The sequence below is a fragment of the Thermobia domestica genome, chromosome 1 (genome assembly GCF_964235325.1).
Source record: "Thermobia domestica chromosome 1, izTheDome1.hap1.1, whole genome shotgun sequence".
NCBI lineage: Eukaryota > Metazoa > Arthropoda > Insecta > Zygentoma > Lepismatidae > Thermobia > Thermobia domestica.
This window is the reverse complement of record NC_137454.1, coordinates 68,781,968-68,803,124: the sequence shown is the minus strand read 5'-3', so window position 1 is coordinate 68,803,124 and position 21,157 is coordinate 68,781,968. Positions and strand designations below refer to the sequence as shown.

General features: G+C 38.2%; 1 protein-coding gene across 1 annotated transcript in view; it reads left to right on the top strand.

The window, feature by feature from the left end:
* Nucleotides 1-8,462: 8,462 nt before the first annotated feature.
* The window catches only part of LOC145685742 (lysosomal phospholipase A and acyltransferase-like), a 40,833-nt gene continuing 28,138 nt past the window's right edge, over nucleotides 8,463-21,157 (top strand). The window contains exon 1 of the mRNA XM_081758242.1: nucleotides 8,463-8,684. Within this exon, the coding sequence (XP_081614368.1) occupies nucleotides 8,576-8,684 (109 nt within the window). The 5' untranslated portion in view covers nucleotides 8,463-8,575. The remainder of the gene's footprint in view (nucleotides 8,685-21,157) is intronic.

The window sequence follows — 21,157 nt, the reverse complement described above, 5'->3', positions numbered from 1 at the left end:
ATATGAGTATTGCCTATAAACTAAAATACACATGGTAATGGAAAGTTCAATATTAAGCAATTTAAGAAATTTTGGACCAGTACAGGAGCGCAGAGATTTTTGTTGTGAGGGGTCCAATATTACAGGATTTTTCCAGAAAAAAAAAATGTTCGGGGAGGGAATGTGAAGAGCTGTACTGGGACGCTATTTTGGTATATTGTCAACAGTAATTTAATTTTTCTTAGCCCTGGGGGGATTGAGTAAGTCCAGGTCTGCAAAGTCCATCCGAAAGTATACCTGCCCAGACAACACGTACGTGTACTACATATGTGCACTATCCATGCATGTGCCGTACATGTGCATGTCCATTTGTGTGGATGATGAACACATACATAACCCGTGCATAAGCCGTACACGTGAATTTGCGTGGATGAAGCACACATACACAACCCGTGTATGTGCACATGTGCATTTGTGTGGGTTATGCACACGTACATAACCAGTGACTAAGTCGTGCATGTGCACATGTGCATTTGCATGGATAAAGCACACATTTATATAACCCGTGATTAAGCCGTTATATACACATGTGCATTTGCATGGATGCAGTGCATGTACGAAACCCGCGCTTAAGCCGTTATGTGCACATGTGTATTTGCATGGATGAAGCACACATTTATATAACCCGTGCTTAAACCGTTATATAAACATGTGCATTTGCTTGGATGCAGCGCATGTACGACAGGCGGCACTCTCATTCGCTTCGATGTTGAAAATCATACTAAAATAAGAGATGCTTACAAATAACATGCATTGCAGTAAAATATTACACTTGGTCGCGGCAGTAATGTTATTTTGTGTAAAAGTGGTAGTTACTCCCGTGACTATAGCGCGGCTCACTCTCAGATTGCAGTACAGAGTAAATGGAGCGCGCTGTAGCCACATTTCTTCCGCCGTATGTTTTCTTCTGAAGAAAGAACGAGAAAGACTGAAAGAGTTCCTGACTCTATAGATAAATCCTTTCTCAAATTCATATATTTTCATCGCTTTTGCCTTGCCATTTGCGCAAATTCGTTTGAAACGTCGAATTGGAGGGTACGAAACAACAGTCTAATAATTGTGTGTTAGGTAGGGGGTTTCCTTTTATGATGGTTTATAAATTGTTGCAATAAAAGTTTAATGGGAGCAATACGAAATCGAGAGAATATATGAAACGAATAGAAAACATATGATAGAATTAAATGGCAGGCTAAACTGTTTCACATAGAAATTTCCCGTACCGATTGTGCGGCAAGCTAAGAAATAGCAATGGGTAAGATACTGCTACTGAACCTAGATAAGAGTGTTGGAGTAGGGGTAATCGTAATATGTGACGAGAAAATATGACGTACGAAAATGCTCATTTGTCTGTGTACGCAAAATATCCGCAAAACTAATTTTGTTTGTCAAACAAAAGTTACATTTTAAAGTATATTGTGAAGACAGCTGCTCCTCACTTCCGATCGTTTAGATCTGATTGTCCCCGCGGAACAACAGTATGATATTTAACAAATACCAGGAGGTCTAAATGGAACATCGCACTATAATAGAAATTATAAATGCATTTGTGAATATTAACGAAAGATTTGTAAATTTAAAATTAAAAAAGAAGAAAAGAACGCATGCTAAATACTATTTAATCACTTTTGCTGCTTCCACTTAAAGGTGAAATCCCTTCTATGTATTCAGTCTGTAGTTGAAAACCCGAAGAATACCCGCATGTGTGGAATAAACCCGAAATGTAAACATGAAATAAAAGCAAGGATTGGAATAGCGAAAGAAGCTTTAAGGAGGAAAGAAAGTCTGTTTTGTGCAACCTTGAATAAAGAGTTGAGAAAAAGACTCATAAAATGTTTCGTATGCGGTATTGTATTGTAAGGGTCAGAAACATGGTCATTATTCAAAAAATGATTAAGACGACTGGAAGCTTTCGCAATGTGAGTGTGGAGAAGAATGGAGAGAATTAGCTGGGTCGAACGAAAAACGAATAAGAGAATATTAGAAATGGTGGGGGTCTAAAGAACAATTTTAGATATAATTAAGAAAAGGAAGAGAAACTGATTGGGACATTGGCTAAGAAGGAACTGGATCATGAGGATCTGGTGACAGGTAAAAGAGGGAGGGGACAAGGGAAACTACAATTACTGGACGATATCAAAATAGAAAAATCACACGTGAAAACGAAGAGGTTAACGTAAGACCGTGGATCATGGATACTTCTCATGGCAGCAAGTCACCTGCCAAAAATGGCAGAACACCTATGATGATGATGATGATGATGATAAAATGTAATAGTGAATAGACACTGAACCTCCCTGGTTTCTATACTCACTTCTGACACCTCAGATACACAATGTCAGTCTGGAAACAGAAGAAGAATGAAAAGAAACCCTGTTATATCTGTTCTTAACAAACGCACAAGTTGTAACTTTAAATCACGTATAGTGACAGCCAACAAGGTGCAGATCGTTGGACGAGGAAACAAAACCAAACAGAATTATCAAACCCTCCGAAAATTCATTTTGTTTCTTTCATACTTTCTAAAGAAACATCGGAGAAAAGAACAAAGAGCCTTTTCATTCTGCTTTGTGAGCTCATGAAGTTATTTGTTGCTAATGTTTTTCTCATCTTCATCTGCGTATTCAAAGTAAATAAAGAAGTGGAATTACAAACGAAGCCAACTTTTATTGTCAAAATTGTCAGCATTCCAAACAACATTAGGGACCACGTGCGAACTGTAAATGGATCAATTACAAAAACAAATAACTTTTTATCACCAGGAGTCAGGACTTTTATTATTAACAGATATTTCTATTGGTCTACTTTTTCCCCTTCCATAGATAGTGATCTGAAGAAACAGTTTGTTTTGAGTGCCAAGTGCATTTTTTTAATTAATGTTATTGCTAACTGAATTACTATACTGATTCAAATGTTTATTGTATTTACTATTCATCCGCGGTTGAAATTTGTCTTTCTTGGAAGAGAGAGAGAAATACATGTTATATATATATATATATATATATATATATATATATATATATATATATATATATATATATATATATATACAGATGGTGATCAGAAAAATGGAAAACCCTGTAGTTGGCAACACGCCAGATGTATGGGTTGGCAGCGGTGTCGTGGTGCCCGCACCGCCGGACCGCTGATGGTGGTGTGTTAGGTCGGTCTCCATACTACGTCAGGTGCAGTGGAACAGCAGTGTCCAGTGGCTGCAGCAGACGGAGGTAGTGTAAAATGTTGGTGCGCGGTTATGTGGAGTGAGTGTGACGGCAGTGGCTACTGTGTTAGGTGTGTCGCGTGGGACAGTGTCGAAGGTGATGACGGCCTACACAACACACGGGAAAACCACATCGGGGAAGAGGAACAGTGGGCGGAAGAAAATCATGAGTGACAGGTCACGCCGGGTATTAAAGCGCATTGTCACCCAGAACCGTCGTGCCACTGCGGAGCAAGTGACGGAGAAACTCAATCAGCACCTCCCCCACCCTGTTTCGACAATCACAGTCCGCCGCGAATTACATGACATGAACTTACGGGGTCGTGTTGCACGGCCCAAACCGCTCATCAGGGACCATAACGCTTTCGCACGCCGCAAATGGTGCCGCGACCATGCAAATTGGACAGTTGAGGAGTGGAAACCTGTGATATGGTCGAATGAGTCATCCTTCACCCTATTCCCAACCACGGGCCGTGTTTATGTGTGGAGAACGCCCAAAGAAGCTTATGATCTGCAGTGTCTCTGCCCAACTGTGAAACATTGCGGCGGCTGGGTGATGCTGTGGGCCGCCATATCATGGTTTTCATTGGGTCATGTGGTCACACTTAGCGGACGAATCACTGCCAACGATTATGTCGCAATTTTAGGAGACCACTTGCATCCTATGGTCCGGATGTTGTTCCCGGACAATGACGCCATCTTCCAGGATCTTCTTTTTTTTTTTTTTTGGCTCAGGCCCGTCTTTCAGATCCGGTATCTGAAAAATTAAACCGGAACGGGTTATCACCATTGCCATTTTTTTCTTTTCTTTATTCATTATCCATTATATTTCAGGAAAAGGGAAAAGGAAAAAGGAAAACAACCACAGCACACAACACACACACACACACACACACACACAAAAAGAAAACAACAAACAAAAAGCAATAATTTCCCTAAGTGCTATATTCATTTGCATGTCTCTTAACTGCCTACCTTAGTTCCTAATTGTTTCTTATTCCTATCTTAATAGTTTATCAAAATTTATTAATGTTTATTATTTACTAAACTATCTTACCTAATTAAGCCTAGCCTAACATGACTGTTATTTTTGCTAGTGTTTAAATATTCTATGGTTTTATTTATTAATATTTTTTTAAATTTTTTAAAGATAGTTTATGCATATTTAGTTTTTTTCTTTATTTATTTGTTGTTTCGCATTTATTTATTTATTTATTTATTTACAATATCAGTTATTTTTTTAGTTTCCATTTCATTCCCTTCTTTTGTGTACTAGTTCTCCATATTTATACTTCTTCCATTAATTATGTTATTATATATTATTTATTTATTTTGTTATTTATTTATTTATTTTGGTCTCCTCTTCTTTCTTCGGTTTCTCCCTGTATGATTTATGGTTAATCCCCGTATGGTTTTGGGCTTCTCTTCTGTGTTTCACTAGAAAATGCACTAATTTACCAATCGATTTTCACTTGGTTTTTCCCTGTATGTCTTTTCTAGTTTCACCGTAAACACTGGTTAACACTAGAATAACAACACTAAGCACTACCACTGGCTACAATCACATACATTTTTGCACATATTCACTCTTGTCACTATTTCAACACATTCCAATATAGTTATAATCATAGACGATTTCCCTATGGCTACATTAGTTTTAGCTTATCCTAGTGGTTTATGCTTGTCCAATGGAGGAGTGTTCTCAGTCCAGTATCCTTGTCGAGTAATCTCAGTGATACAGGTTTGAGGTCCAGGGCCTACTCAGAGCACTTAGTGTAGGCCCTGGTCCGTTGTGTCCTACCACCTATATCCGAACTGAGATCCGCACACCGGCTAACCTTTCTAGTCTGAGATACTCCTGCCATCCAGTCCCTAGCGGGGTAACAGTTCCTGTAGCACACACGCACATACACAAGAAATACCTAGTATGAACACAAACACTCACACACACGCATCCAGCGCATTCGGAGTTCCGATCCAGGTTTAGCCCGGGAATGCACTGGCTCATCCACTCTTCCCCGGGGAGCACGGAATTCCGGTGCCTTCCAGAAGGTGCCTTCGGTCCTTGGGAGGGGTCCACTTTCTCCAACACGCATCCATCTCACTTTATCCATATTTGATTCCTACTTGTTTCCATTGTAATAATTTTTTCTCCTCATTTCTGAGTATGCTTGTGTGATTTTGCTTAATATTTTGCAATCCCTTTCGCTGCTCATTATCTGTTCCAGCGTTTTTGTTCTTATACTATCTCTTTCTGGTAACTCATCTTCCAACACTGGGCACCAAAGAACATGATGTTCAGGTGATCCTAGTTCTCCGCATTCACAGAATGGGTTGTCTTTTACTGCGATCTTATGTAGGTAAGTTTCGTAGGGTCCGTGTCCACTGAGGAAGTGTATCAATCCTGATGCTGGGTCAAGGTATTTTAATTCTCTTCTCGTCTCCACTGTTGGTATTATATTGAATAACCTCCTAGATTTAGTCGAGGTCCTCCATTCTTGATCCCATATGTTTTCAATGGCTACCTCGATGTCATTCTTGGTTGTGGCCTCCTTGCCAATTAACTCTTTTATTTTTTCTTGATTATTTTTCTTTAGCCAATAATTGCAGGCTCTTTGTACGACTATGAGATTCAAAGGTTTAACCTCTACGGTCCCCTAGTGCTCATTTGAGTACATTCATTTTAATACTACGTAAATATGTGTTGTTTCATTTCAATCTCATCCATACACGTTTTGCTACTCAAGTACTTATTCGAGGACATATTTAGTGCACTATGGGTCTATTGGATGGCAGCATTGAGCACACAGTGTGAGATTCAGAAGAATGGCTGTAGCAGGAGAGGAAAGGATTGAAGGTCCTGCCAAATAAACGTGAGTATATTCGTTTATTTACCTTCGGCTTTTAAAAATAACTTCAATCCTTTCTCAATATTTTTCTCACTTTGCACCCCCATCCAAGCTGAAAAATAAAAAGTTTCTCACTAGCAAACTTTTTAGATATTGCATTGCAATAGTATATGCACTTTCTCTTACATTTTATTTTTTATTTTAAAATTCAAGAAGATTTTTTGAATGCCAAATTTTTCAACATTGGCACCAAATATGGTGTTAATAGCTGTAAAAGTTTCAACGTTGTATCTCTTATAGTTCCAAACTTATGACGTGATATGTTTAACGCGACGTTAGAATTTGCCATTAGCAAGATTACACTATTTCAAATTATTTCATTACTTGAAAATTCTTCTCGATATGAGAAAAACACATTATTTGATAGAGAATACAATATTCTACAAAAATCTATCCATGTCTATAGATATGCTACATTGACTTGATCCCTAGTCTTCCGTTGCAAGCGCTGCTATCGGCTGAAGGAATTCCACTCGCTTTCTCTCACTTAGCAAGAGCTGAACCCTTATTGGCTCAACGCGTGGGTGTGTGAGGGTGTGAGCGTTAGTTCGCATTTTTGCCACGGCTCAAGACATTTTGGCAGCACAATAGTAAATAAAACTATTTCTAAAATTCAGGCTAAGTTTGGCAACAATGGGCATAAGGAAAAGCGTTGCTATTTACTCCTGTACTGCAATTTAAGAATGTGACGCTCTATAGGTTGTATCATCACGTTATCTGATGTTTAGTAATCAGAGAGAAATCAGGAGTTCGTGAGACTGGTCCACAGATATTCCGTTCAGTCAATGGATACCCACTTTTATCACAGATTTATATTTGTTCTTCGTCAAAATGTGCATTTCTGAGAAAATTAAGCATTAAACATTTCTGAGAAGGTTATGTTATGGGAATTCTGCAGGAATTCTGCACTGCCCTCCTTCAAATATAATCTCAAAACTAACAATATTAATTTAGCATCGACTACAGAATAGGACAGTTAAGTTACTTCAACTACATTTGAATTTATTTTAATACTTTGAAATATCCGAGGCTCAGGGGATAAAAATGAGGGAAGTGAGTCAATAGGACCATAAAAATTTCCCTAGTGACACCGAGGAAGAAAGAATCTTGGTAAACTCTATCGAAATATTTGCCCACGAGGTATCGATCACACGATCTTCCGAATCTTAAGCTGATGTTCTACCGCTGAGCTTTGGCCTTCGGTGTGGATATGAAGTGTTTGTGTATTTGAATTCACGTCAAATTCTGAAAGAAAGAAAGAATATATATATATATATATATATATATATATATATATATATATATATATATATATATATATATATAATGGGGGCGTGTAAAAATTTTTCATTCATTGGAGATGGCCCCCTCAAAATTTTCTTGGGCCCCTTCATTGGCTCCTCCTGAAAAAATTCTAGCTACGCTATTGGACGATATGTAATTTGTAAGTATAGTAGCCTCAGTCTAAAGACAGCCACTTGCTCACAAAGGGATGCCGCCCCCCGTGTGAGGTTTCTTTACATACTGTCTTGTTTGTTTTCTCTCCCTTGAAAATTAACTGACAAGCAATAAACTGAACCCAAACTTTTGCCAAATCTTTGTCAATGATTTTTCTTTGACACAACCCCCCACCCCAACGCACACAAACACTGTTAGACACATGGATGAAAGAGAAATAGGAGAGAGGAAAGGGGACGAGGGAAATGAAGGCACGATGTATGGCAATGTTTAGTTTTTCTTCTTCCGAAGAAATCTTAAACTTTATGATGGCTTCTTCGTGCTAAATTTAAAGTCCCCCGACAGGCTATCTTCTGAGCGCGCCTTCTATACTACCACCTATATTCTCAGAAAAAAAAAAATAGAACCAAACTATTTATAAGAAAAGGAACCGTAAAGATAAATTGTAAGAGTAAATATTTGTGCCATATCAAGCAAGTCTTTCCTTAACAAAAAATTTTATTAAGGAAGCGTAGAAATAGATGTTAAGTTATTTAGTTTTTTGGGGAGAGTCTCAGTACCTGCTGGAGCCCCCTCAAGTGTGCGCTCCTGGACCAGTAGTACGCAATGAAATTATTTATCTCACAAGTCAGACCTAAATTCATGAACTGGTCATCAATGTGCAAAATTCTGATTTCATGTTTTTCTGTCTTCAAGAAAAGTGAACGAATAAAATTAATTTGCTTCGTTGCGTTATCATTACAAATGCGTCTCATTTCGCGAATCTTTCACACTGTACTCGCTGATATGAACAATAATGCAACAGCGCATTCTGCGGCAGAATTGATGTCTACTCGCGCATGCGTAGATAATGTTTTGGTCTTACGACGACAGAAGTGGTGTTTATGGTTCTGGAAGATTGACGTAAAAAAGTTCTTTTGGACTTGCTTCACAAATTCTGTGTTAATCGAGTATGTGTTTAGGACAGTTACATTTAACATTGTATATTATCCTTATATTGAGCACGAAATTTATATATCTGAGTGCTTCAGGGAAGAAAATTGCTTCACCTGTTGTATTTAGTAAGTAATCCTTGAAGTGTTTTTGTTTATTGTTAGAACATGTGATTTCGAAGGTTGTCAGTGTAACATTTTTAATTACTTTTTTACAATAGCAAATTACACCGTACATGCGATATAAATAAGTTTGGTAGTTTTTGTTATTCTGAGTATGCAAGTTGTGTCATAAGATACTGAGTCATACCAAAATAACAAAGTACCGGAAGCGTCATTGTTTCGCAAAATGTTGCATATGCAATTCATTGTCTTCAGAGATTTTCTTAGATTTTCTTTTGCTTGTAGTGGACATAAATTATCTGCAATTATGGCCCTTTCTTGCTGAACACTGAAAGTGTGTTTGTTAGGTGTAACTATATTTTTAAAGTAGTATGATGTGAAACATGTGCATGACCAGGGCCGTATTTATGCATGGGCCGGGGTGGCATTGTTCAGAGCACAATAATTTTTTGGACATTTTTTTTTTTTTATCCAACTCTTGAAGCAACAGGAATTTGGCAACAAACATTGATACTGGGCGGGCAAAACGATAAATACGGCCCTATTCAGAGCTTTATAAATATGCCTGTTTATTTTACTATATTTTGTTTAGGCCTGTTTCTTTCGTTTTTATTCTTAATGAAACCAAAGAAATCACAGATGCTTATCTCCTTTGTCCACAATGCTGGTTGCAGTTGAATCTAAGGATTCATATATTGCTAAAAATAAATACAGATCTTCACAAATTACTTCAATATCCAAATCAAAGATAATTGTTTAGTAGTGGGGGGCCAACACTAACGAAGACAGAAAACAACGTACCCTGTGGGGCTCTAACACGCCTTCACTCGCTAACGCTCGTTCGGCAATGCTGTCTGAATTAAATGCTATTAACCTAACATAACCGAATGTGAATAGAATATCGCAAAAAAGTCGGTTAAAAATCTCCCCCCCCCAAAGCTAAACAGCCGAATAGCACGAATCCCCCATTAAAAAATAAGAACCTAACATTTCCTTAGATACTGAAAACAAAAGGATAATACCAAACTTTTATGACTTAAGCTTCAATTTCAGGATAAAGGTGATCCAGATCAAAGGCCTCTTAAAAAGGAACCGTGCTAATGAATAATGAACGTTGGCGGGTTACAGGGGCTTAATGAAAGAATATTTATCTTTGGTGTAAGGGGTCACTAGTTCGATTTTAGACCAACTGAGTTTATGGATTTTTCAGAGTTCTTTCGTTTCTTCCCACATTCTCATTCCAACTGTTCATAATCAGTAACTTTAATTTAGCATCCCACTCCTTTAAGCTATAGGCCTATGCGTGGCTATTAAATTATAAAATAGGAAGAAAAATATAAAAATTACTTAAGCAGAGTGCCTTACATTGGGAAACATTGTATCTGCAGTTCTTGCTTTCAGTGTGTCCGTCAACTTGTGTTGCTAAATTTTGTGTTTTCCATAATATTCCAGACCACGGGTAAAGATTGTATTTATATTCTTACACTCAACATAGTATACTATTACTCTAATATTCATTCCTTTTGTTCCTGCCTTCGACAGAACACTCAGATAAAACCTTGAAGTAAACATATTCCAAAATTTACCCACCAATAACACTGTCTCTTGTGTTACTATAATTCGTATCCTATACTCTGCACACTGCAACTTTTTTTTCTTGCGGTCTCCAGGATTTCTTATGCTAGTTGTAGCCAATGAACTTAAATCATGTGCTCACTTGGGATCTATTTCAAGCTGAGATTAGTGCAAAGGTTTTGTTTTAGTCTCGAGTGCGTTTGGTACGTGCAGTAATAGACAGTTTGCTTCTTTTTAGAAATTCCTTTTTTTTAAAATATGAAGATATGAACACTGCAGTCATGGGCACCCACAGAGGGGGGGCAATTGCCCCTCCCTGGATTTTCGAAAAGTTTGACATTTATAGGCTATTCTGTTGACGAAAGTTTGAGTTTAATTCCTTTCGGGAGTCAATTACTTTTTTTTTTTTTTTTTTTAATCTCTCTTAATGGTGTAGTGTTCGGGATGGATATAAGACTTTTTTGTAAGAGGCAAAGGGTATAAGACTTTTTTAAAAGAGGAAATTCTCGTCCTTTTTACCTATCAATGGGTAAAGGATTATGGGTTCTAGTTATCATACTACTCCGTTCTTAAGGGACATGTGTGTCACATGTGTGCTTTACTTAAACCCAATGTTCACCATGGTGTTCAGGATAATTTTATTATTAGGCCTTTTACTAAGTATAAAAAGTTTCTCGAAGCAGCAGAATATCACATGAAATCTGAACGACATAAAGAGTCAGCTGAAAAAGCCAAATGCTTTTTAAGTACGATGGACAATAAAGCAATGAACGTGGTAGAACAAATGGATTCCGGACTCAGAAAGCAAATTAAAAGTAACAGAAAAATGTTAGTTCCTATATTATCGTCCGTCTTTTCTGCACAACACATGATTTACCTCTTCGAGGTGGTAAATCAGACTCGGTCGTGTTCCATAACTGCCGTGTCGTGACAAAACGCTGTAACTTTGGCGGAGAAGTTTTGCGAAAATGAGCCGTAAAGTTTTCATTCGAAAATGTGATCTGTATCATGTAGAACCAGTGTAACTAGGCAATAATGGTCAACCAATCAATTTTCACCAAATTTAATCACACAACATGCATTTACGTAACATTACATGTAACCACGTGTTTTCAAAGTCAAGATACACTGGTTCTACACGATACAGATCACATTTTCGGATGAAAACTTTAAGGCTCTTTTTCGCAAAACTTCTCCGCCAAAGTTACAGCGTTTTGTCACGACACGGCAGATAATCTGTTAGACTTTCGTGTCGAGGCTAGAGACAGTGTTCAAAGAACATATTGAAGGATGATCGGGCAATGTGAAATATACTTCACATTGAATTCAAAATGAATTGATTTTGGTTTGTGAAAAGGAATTAAATACTATTTTAGTTAATGAAGCAAATAAAGAAAATCATTCTCAGTAATTGCTGATGAAAGTGTGGCATTCCTGGCGTAGAGCAGTTGTTAGTAGGTATTTGATAATTAGACTCAACTGTAAATCAACTCAAAATAGAAGAATTCCCTGGTTTTGTGGCTCTATAGGAACTTAATGCAAAGGCAATTGCAACTGAAGTTTTATCCTTTCTGTCAAAATGTGACCTTCATATTTCAAAATTATGTGGACAGGGTTGTGACGGGTGCCCCATAATAGCAGGAGCGGAAGGTGATGTGAATAAAATAATAGAAGAGCAATATCTTAAGGGATTATTTCTTCACTGTGCTAGCCATAAATTAAATTTGGCTATTAATGACACTAATGAAGTTAAGCACATTCGAAATTGAGTTTCAACTGTGCAAGATATAAACTTTTTTTAATTATATCTTGCGTCCTCTGGTAGAAACAGAAGCGCGCGACAACGTGCTCATTATTTAATTCTTCAGCGTCATCTGGTACATTTATAATATCAAAGCACACCATGACCAAACACAGTGCTATTTTAGAGTCAATTAAAAATGCTCTACAGGGAGAGACAATAGATGTTTCCAAGGTACAAGAACACACTGAAGTTATTTTGGACAAGGAACCGTAGTGGCTCAGTGGTAAAGCTTTCACCTCTGGTGATGGGGTCCTTGGTGTGATCCCAGCTTCCGCCAGGTGAGCTTTGAGGTGGACAAACACCGTGTGCGTGGATTTCTCGGGGTTCTCCCGTTTCCTCTCACTTTATTCATTTCAGCTTAATTTCTCATCATCACCATCTCCTTTGGCCTAGCTGGCATAACCGTGGGAGGTAAAACTCAGAAATTTCATTTTATTTCATTATTTTGAACATGTTTGGAAATCATCACTGAGATGCCACCAACTGCTTTCACCAACTATACACAGTTGCCGAAGCCTCGGCTGTCACTGTTGGTAGTGTAACAGAAATATATCTTCCAGCTACTACTTGCACAGTAGACCGTTTATTTAGTATTTTAATGAGAGTTAAAACTTGGTTACGCTCAAGAGTGGAGGAGGAAAGACTCAGTGGACTATGCACATTAAGTGTCCATCGAAAACGTGAGCTTGAAATCAAGGATGTATTAATAGAGCAAACAATTACATGATTTGCTAAGGAGGATCCTCGTTGGCTGTAATTTCTGATTGACGAACACCAATGAATGAAATGCAGGCTAGGTAGATTATTTGTACTGTCTTTTTTCCTGTCAATGCTATCCTTATATCTAATCAATTGATTGTTTTTTTTTTTTTTTTATGTTTACTATGTGATAAAATAATTGATCAGTTTGACAAAGGATTATGTGCACACGTCTCTTAAGGTGATTGTGAGAGAGAGTAGTATATATATATATATATATATATATACGAGGTTTGGAGCAAAAGTCATGGCAACTTTTTTTTTTTCTTGAAGATACCAGTCCGGTTGGAAAATGTGACATATACAGACGAAAGGACAAGGTGTTTACTACATATGTGGACAATGAAGAGCACTGAAATACCGTAACACACTAATTTATTACGGTAGTATACAGGGCAATATAGCCTTCATGGTGCAAAAGAATGACAACATAGTACGCATACAGTTGACACGACAAACCTGGCCTAAAGACCCTCAAAGTAGTCCCCTGCTACTTGCTCCACACGCTGCCAACGATGTGGGAGACGCTGAATACCATCCGCCTCAGCATGTGCCGCACCATGTGTGAATCGGGTCACCTGTTCTCCCACAGCATTAGCAATGTCCTTGCGTGTTGCAAACCGCCTACCACGTCGTGGTTCCTTAATCTTTCGAATGAAATCAAAGTCACACGGCGAAATGTCAGGAGAGTACGGTGGGTGCTCCTATTCTTCCCATCCCCAACGTCGCAGTAGCTGCCCTACACACTCTGCTTTATGTGGTTTTGCATTGTCGTGCAGGCTTATTACACTGTCCACAATATCCGGACGTTTCTCCCGAACGCCACGTCGTATCTGTCGCACCAAGAAGTCCCTGTAGTAGTGTGTGGTCACTGTTCTGCCATGTGGAACAAAGTGGCAAACAATGATACCCCTGACGTCATACGCGACGATCACCATCAATTTGACTGGGGAATGATTCTGACGAAACTTCTGCCTCCTCTGTTGATCCAGCATGTCGCCACTCCGCTGACTGACGTTTCAGTTCTGGTTCGTATGCCTGGCCCAAAATTCAACGATGGCGATTATTCGTGCCAAGAATTGATCGCCGTTCTGTTCCCAGCGTGCAAGGTGGTCGGAGCATATTGCATTGCACATCCACCTTTGAACTTCCGTCAGTGCATGAGGTACCCACCGCGATGCGATTTTGAGTAGTTGCAGCTCATTACGCAATATCTTGTGAACGGTGCATTTCTCGATGACGGCATGTGCCACGTCGGTCCGCACACTGACAGGTCGTCCCGAACGTTCTTCATCACTGGTTGACACACGTCCTTGCTGAAACTTTCCTATCCACCGTGCTACTGTCCGGTATGGTAAGGCATTATTCCCAAGGGCTTCCACTAATTCACTGTGACATTCCAACGCATTTCTCCCTCGGAGAACGGCTATTTTGATGTAAGCGCGCTCCTCGACACAGGTTACTTCCATCTCGCACGACAATCACCAACTGACTGATTTCACAGCCCTCGCTATTACAGCTATTACAGAGCCATTTGTTACACACTATGCCTGCAGACCTTCCACACGACACATAGCAGTTTGTGATCTGCTTACATATCTGCAAGAAAAAATTAGTTGCCATGACTTTTGCCCCAATCCTCGTATATATATATATATATATATATATATATATATATATATATATATATACAGAGAGAGAGAGAGAGAGAGAGAGACTGTGTGTGTGTCTTCCCCCCCCTTGGAAAAAATCCTTCGTGCGCCCATGACAGCAGTGTTCATTTACTAATTTTTTAAGCGCCTCTATAACATGACAGCAATGAAAATCATTTGCTATACTTGATTAGCAAGAAAGAAGGAAAGAGTTCCAGCGAATTAGTAGCTCAATTGTAAAACAACTTGATAAAATTATTCAAGGGTCTGCTGTTAAAGAGTAGCCTTGGGCAGTGGGAACCTCTAGGCAGCTACGATGAAATTGGACGTTTTTTTTTCTTTATTTTGATGCCCGTGGCAACCTGTCAATACATCTATTTCATCCGAGTCGATAAGTTCCCTCTTCCCAAAATTCCTGAATTTTTTTTTTTTTTTTTCACTCAAATAGCCGTGGTGCTAAGGAAAGGCATTAAACTCCAGTTCTCTTAATTTTCTTGATTGAAGTTATTTTGTCTGGAAATGTAATTATTAATGTACATGTTTTTTTTTGGTCAAACAATAAGCATTTCATTGGAGTCGACAAGAGGATGTATTCACCAAATTCCAGAGTTGTTATTTTTTCTAGTTTAAATTATTATTATTATTATTATTATTATTATTATTATTATTATTATTATTATTATTATTATTATTATTATTGCCCGGAACGTACATATTACCACCCAACTACATCCTAACTGGGTTACTAATTGTGAGATTCTACTTTTTGTCAGCTGAAATGCGGTTATAAACATCTTGACAACGAACTATATTACTGTCATATAGTAAAAATTAGAACATGATAGGCCTAATAGGTATTCCAAATAATCTCTTTTCTCTCATATAGTTTGCTGGGTAGAGAGCACCACCATTAGTGGATGTAATCCGATTCATATTTGCGATGGAATTACAAAACTTTTGGTATCGGCCCACTATAATGAGGCAATCGGGGAGCTACTTGAATTAAGATGTAGCGTACTCTGAATCCATAATGGCAATAGGAGGAGCGATGATAAATGAAGTGAAATCGTTAATTTAACTTTAGATGATTATGCCCCGAAGGCTAAAGCAGCGATTCCCAATCGGTGTGTCGCGCAGTTCCATGGAATATATTGCGCAACATTGTAAGATTTAAAAATATATTTTATGCCGTACAGGAGGCCTGTACGTTTAGACTGTGAATGATATATTTTGTTAGGATCCGCTAGTAGGCCTTATAACATTGTGATGTTAGTAGATCCTCCGACCGTTCGTTACTCCGCACGATAACTTTTGAATTCTGTTTTTTTGTAGTACATAGCTACAACGATTGTCGCAGCCGAATTCGTTAATGGAGTCACTCCGTTAATATTTTAACGAGTAACGATGACTTTAACGTCTGTATGTTCCTCCGCGCAATAACTCTAGAATGAAAGCAAATATTTGAATTTTGTTTTTAAGTCGATATCTTCAGCGATTATCTGTGCAGAGTTTGTTAATGGAGTCAACTCGCTAACTTCTTAACGGGTAACAGTGACTTTGACACTGGTTGTGTCCTATACGCGTGATCCTCTGTACTGTCGTTAACAGAGTTTATTTTTACCATGGAGCCTTTAATAATAAATAAAAAAATAATTATGAGGCCCATATACGTTTTTATACTATAATATATGGGCCACGGCACCTCAGTGATAGTGTTTATCTTTTGTGCGTAGGGTCTTTGGTTCAATTCCTTCTCCCAGTTTCTTCTTCATTCCACCATTATCATCCATCTCCCTTAGTTCGGTGCATAAAAATTGGACATTAAACTTTTTTAACCCTCCGTCACACTCCGCGGATAAAGAAATTTTAGTTTTTTTTTTTTTAATTTGATAGGCCACCGTCAGGTATAACCTGCCATGTAGCTTCCCTCTTTGCAATCACGCGTACACTGGCTACACTGAACTTCTTTGCAATCACGCGTACACTGGCTACACTGAACTTGATCAGCAGTTTGCTTGTAGATTGCTCTGACAAGTAAACCTTACGTTTGGGTGAATCGAGTTGCTGACTGAGACACGCATGAGAAAGTAGTACTAAATGTGGTCAGTATTTCAGTGAAGTTGTAGGTGCGAAGCTCCAGGGGTTTAGGAGATACAGCTACCAGAACATCACATGGAAGTACAGAATAGTCTTCATACAGTTGGAGGTAAAAGCTCTGTAAGACCTCTTGTAACGACAAAAGCTGAATAACAAATATATGGGTATATATTAGGACTAGGGGAAGTCATATAGTAAGGGTATACCTGACGGCGGCCATCTTGAAATCCGCCATTTTGAATTAAGGTTAAGTTTTTAAAATAGGAATAGGGTCGTGTGATACATGATTTAAGTCGGAAATTTAATCAGAAGAACAATGGTGACGTTAATTTTGATTTACGCGCAATTGGTAAAAAGTTGCAGGGAAATTAAATATTGTTGCAGCATATGTATTAGTCCTTTACCCCACCTTGTAAATTTTGTGTTAATGATAATAATTAAATAAAAAGCAGGTGGTTAAATATTAGGTCTATGGTAAGAGTTGCCTTGATGGCGGCCATGTTTAAATCCGCCATTTTGAATCAGACGAAAGTTTTAAACAAAACGCATAACATTGACACCTTATTAATAGCAAATTTTACCATAAATCCAACGGTATAACCATTTTTGCTTTATCATTAACCAGCACAAAATTAAATGGGAATAGAGTAATGCAATAGATGACTTCGGGCTAGAAGTTAATCAGAAATACAATGGTGCTGTTACAATGTTAGTTGTTTGATGCTGTACTTGCACGCCATTTCGTTGTTTTTCTCGCTGCAACAATATTTAATTTCCCCGTAACTTTTTACCAATTCCGCGTAAATCAAAATTAACGTCACCATTGTTCTTCTGATTAAATTTCCGACTTAAATCAAGTATCACATGACCCTATTTCTATTTTAAAAACTCAACCTTAATTCAAAATGGCGGACTTCAAGATGGCCGTCGTCAGGTATACCCTTACTATATAACTTCCCCCTAGTCCTAATATGTACACATATATTTGTTATTCACCTTTTGTCGTTACAAGAGGTCTTACAGAGCTTTTACCTCCAACTGTATGAAGACTATTCTGTACTTCCATGTGATGTTCTGGTAGCTATATCTCCTAAACCCCTGGAGCTTCGCACCTACAACTTCACTGAAATACTGACCACATTTAGTACTACTTTCTCATGTGTGTCTCAGTCAGCAACTCGATTCACCCAAACGTAAGGTTTACTTGTGAGTAAACAGTTTCGAGTGCGGTGTACACAAATATGGACGAAAAAGAACAAGAACGAATACTGCGTATACTAGAAGATGAAATAGGAGCTTCAGATGATAGTGATGTAGACGTAGTCGAAGAAGCGATCACAATTCTGAAAGTGAGCAATCGGATGATGAAAATGACGCACGCGTGCTTAATTGTAACATTAAGCCACGCCCGCGGAGTCTCACTTCGCAATATGTATTTATCTTCTCTTCTTTTTAATGTGTATTTTGTTTGGAAGAGATTTTAAATTGTTGAATATTTTCTTTTAAATTTCTTGACAATTGCCAACGTATATTTTACAGTATAAACTCTTTGAACAGTTTTAATATTTTATTACTCTACCTGACTAAGCCAAATCTAAGTTTAAAATCGCTTCAAACAAAATACACATTAAAAAGAAGATAAATACATATGGCGGAGTGAGACTCCGCGGGCGTGGCTTGATGTTACAATTAAGCACGCGTGCGATGAAAGGTTAAGTACTGTACCTGACCTTAGTGTAATTGCGATGTCTTTTTGTCGGTGTGTCACCAGTCAAAAGACGTTGGGAATCGCTAGGCTAAATGAGACGGATGATTATGAAGTAATGGAGGAAACTCATGGACATGATACTCTACGTGAATTATCACTAACTTACTTGGTGTGGTGTAGAACAGAGAATTCAAGCATCAGAGGAAGATCGCTACCAGTGAGCACCATACATTCTGACCTTGTACTGACTATATATTACTACAACTCATTTTCCGGTAACAACCATATGATCCGCCAAACCATTGTTTTTTGGTTGCAAAATTAGGTTTAGTGCTATAGATTTTTTCAAATGCTATATTCTGCAACTGTTTCTCAGCTTAATGAAAATAATACGCAAGGAAATTTCTAAATTACAAACGAATTATTAGTCAGTATGAATTAGGAAGACTTGTAAAATATGGGGAATTTGAAAGCAGAATTATCTAATTTTGTGGAATTCAAATAGATAATTAATATAAATATTAATAGTACCTACGTAGCATTTTTATTAGAAAATTACAAGTTTGTGAATGTACATTCTTTTTTCTTATCACATCAAGAAAGCCGATCGGATTAAGTGTCTTAGTTTCAACAGTTTCTGTAAAATTTGCATTAAGTTTAGGGAGGTTCACTGTTGTGTACTAGAATTTCAAATAGTATATTTTTCAGCGTTGCGTTATGTAATTAGAGGTTACTTGGATTCTGTTATGTCTAACTTTTCATTATAGAAACAATATATTGATTTAAAATGTATGATTATAATGGAATAATCATAGTACTTAGGTTAAATATTGTGATTCAAGCTACGATTCCACTTATTCAAAAATCTTGGAAATATATTTTTTTTTTCCACATCTTACTGTAGCTAACTTCAAGGCATAATGAGCATGATAGAGCGCTCACCTCTGGTGCGTGGGGTCCGTGGTTCAATCCCCGGCCAAGTAAGTGTGGTGGACAGCATCGTGCTCGTGGGTTTTCTCGAGGTAGTGCCGTTTCCTCTCACTTTCTCATTCCATCAATTCTTCCATCATCATTCACTTGCTTTAATCATTGTCTCCCTTACCCTAACAGGCATAATTGCGGGACGTTAGATTTCCAAGGCATATTGAGAAATTAGGATAATCTTTTGTGTCTTTAGGTATAGGAGAATTAAAGTCTATTTGTTACAACTTGTCCTTTCTGACAGTTGCTTCCCTCTGTATTTTCCTTTCTGCACGTGGTCATAACAATCAGGCAAGAAGAACTATTTCTATGGTAACAGTACGTTCAGCCAATTATACTAGGGTCACTACGAAAGCTTTGAGATGTGAAATAACTTACATACTTAAAATCAATTTAACACTTACATTTTCTCAACGTATTCACCATTACACTGTCCACACTTTTGTATACTCGAAAACCACTTTTGGATGCGGTGTTGCCAGTCTTTCTTCAAGTGTTGAAAGTTCATTCTCGTAAGCCGCTACAGCTTCTTCAGGGCTGCAAAATCTCTTCTCACGCATGCGATCTTTGATCTTGGGGAACAGGAAAAAAAAAAAAAAAAAAAACACGGAGCCAAGTCAGGGCTATATGGCGTGAGTCATAAGTTTGACCTCCGTACATTCTAAAAACTGAATTGTGATGTTGGCCCTGTGTGCGGACGCGTTGTCATGATGAAGCAGGATCCCACGCAATCCAGTACTTGGACGCCGTTCCCGAAGCTTCTGGAACACTTTTGTTAGGCAAACAGTGGTGTACCACTGAGCAGTAACAATCCTTTGTTCTTCAAGTGGAACAGTTGCAACATGGCCAGATTTGGAGAAGAAACTTGCGACCATCTTCTTCCCCACACTTCGCGGTCGCTTCACTTTCGTGGGTGGATTTTCGTCTGGAAAGATCCAAACTGTAGACTGGCGTTTATTTTTAGGGTCAAATTGATAGATCCAAGTCTCATCACCAGTAAGAATGTCAGAGACGCGTCGAGAATTGCCTTCATCAAATCTTGCAAGGATTTCTTCACACCATTCCACACGCATGCGCTTCTGCTGTTCAGTGAAAGTGTGAGACACCCAACGAGATGAAATCTTCCTGAGCCGAAGATGATCATGAAGAATTTTTGTTACTGCTGGCGATCCAATGTTCACTGTAGATTCAATGTCCTTGAAAGTTGTTCGAGGATTTTCTCGAATCATTTGTTCCACAGCGGCAATGTTTTCATTTGACACAGCTGTTCCGGACGTCCAGCCCCTCTTCATCTTTAAGCGATGTCCGGCCTCTTCTGAATTCACCAAACCATCGAAAAATTGTAGCACGGGAAGGAGCAAGGTCCCCAAATGCCCTCTGCAAACGGTCAGTCTTTGTGTCTCGTTAACTAGCACGCTAGAAACGCTTTTCATTATAGAGGACATGTGTTTCTTTTTAAGCACTTAAAATATGAAATTTTAAAGAAAGTATCGTAGACGTAATACAAAGAAGACCAAAATCCTTCACTGGTGATCTTGACTCCGAATTTTTAGTTGTTTCATTTAAACTCAAATCGTTCTGCGAATTTAAGCGTTCTGTGTGATATCGTAGCCGGTTGATTAATGTACATGAGTTCTGTGCGCGTGGTCCCGGATTTGATTTTTTGTGTGTGGGAGGGGCGTTTACTTTGGATACAAACCCGGGTAGTCGTTCGGATCCTACTTGAAAGTCTCATGTAGACTCGGGGCTAAAAAGAATCGCTGAACTCCATTTTTTAATTTTTTTAAAATTCATTTATTTATTTTTACGAAAACTGAAATTGGAATACAACATTGTCCAGTTCATATATTTATTAATGTATCTTTCCGTGCTGTAATTTATTTCAGTTGCTTTCTTGAACCAT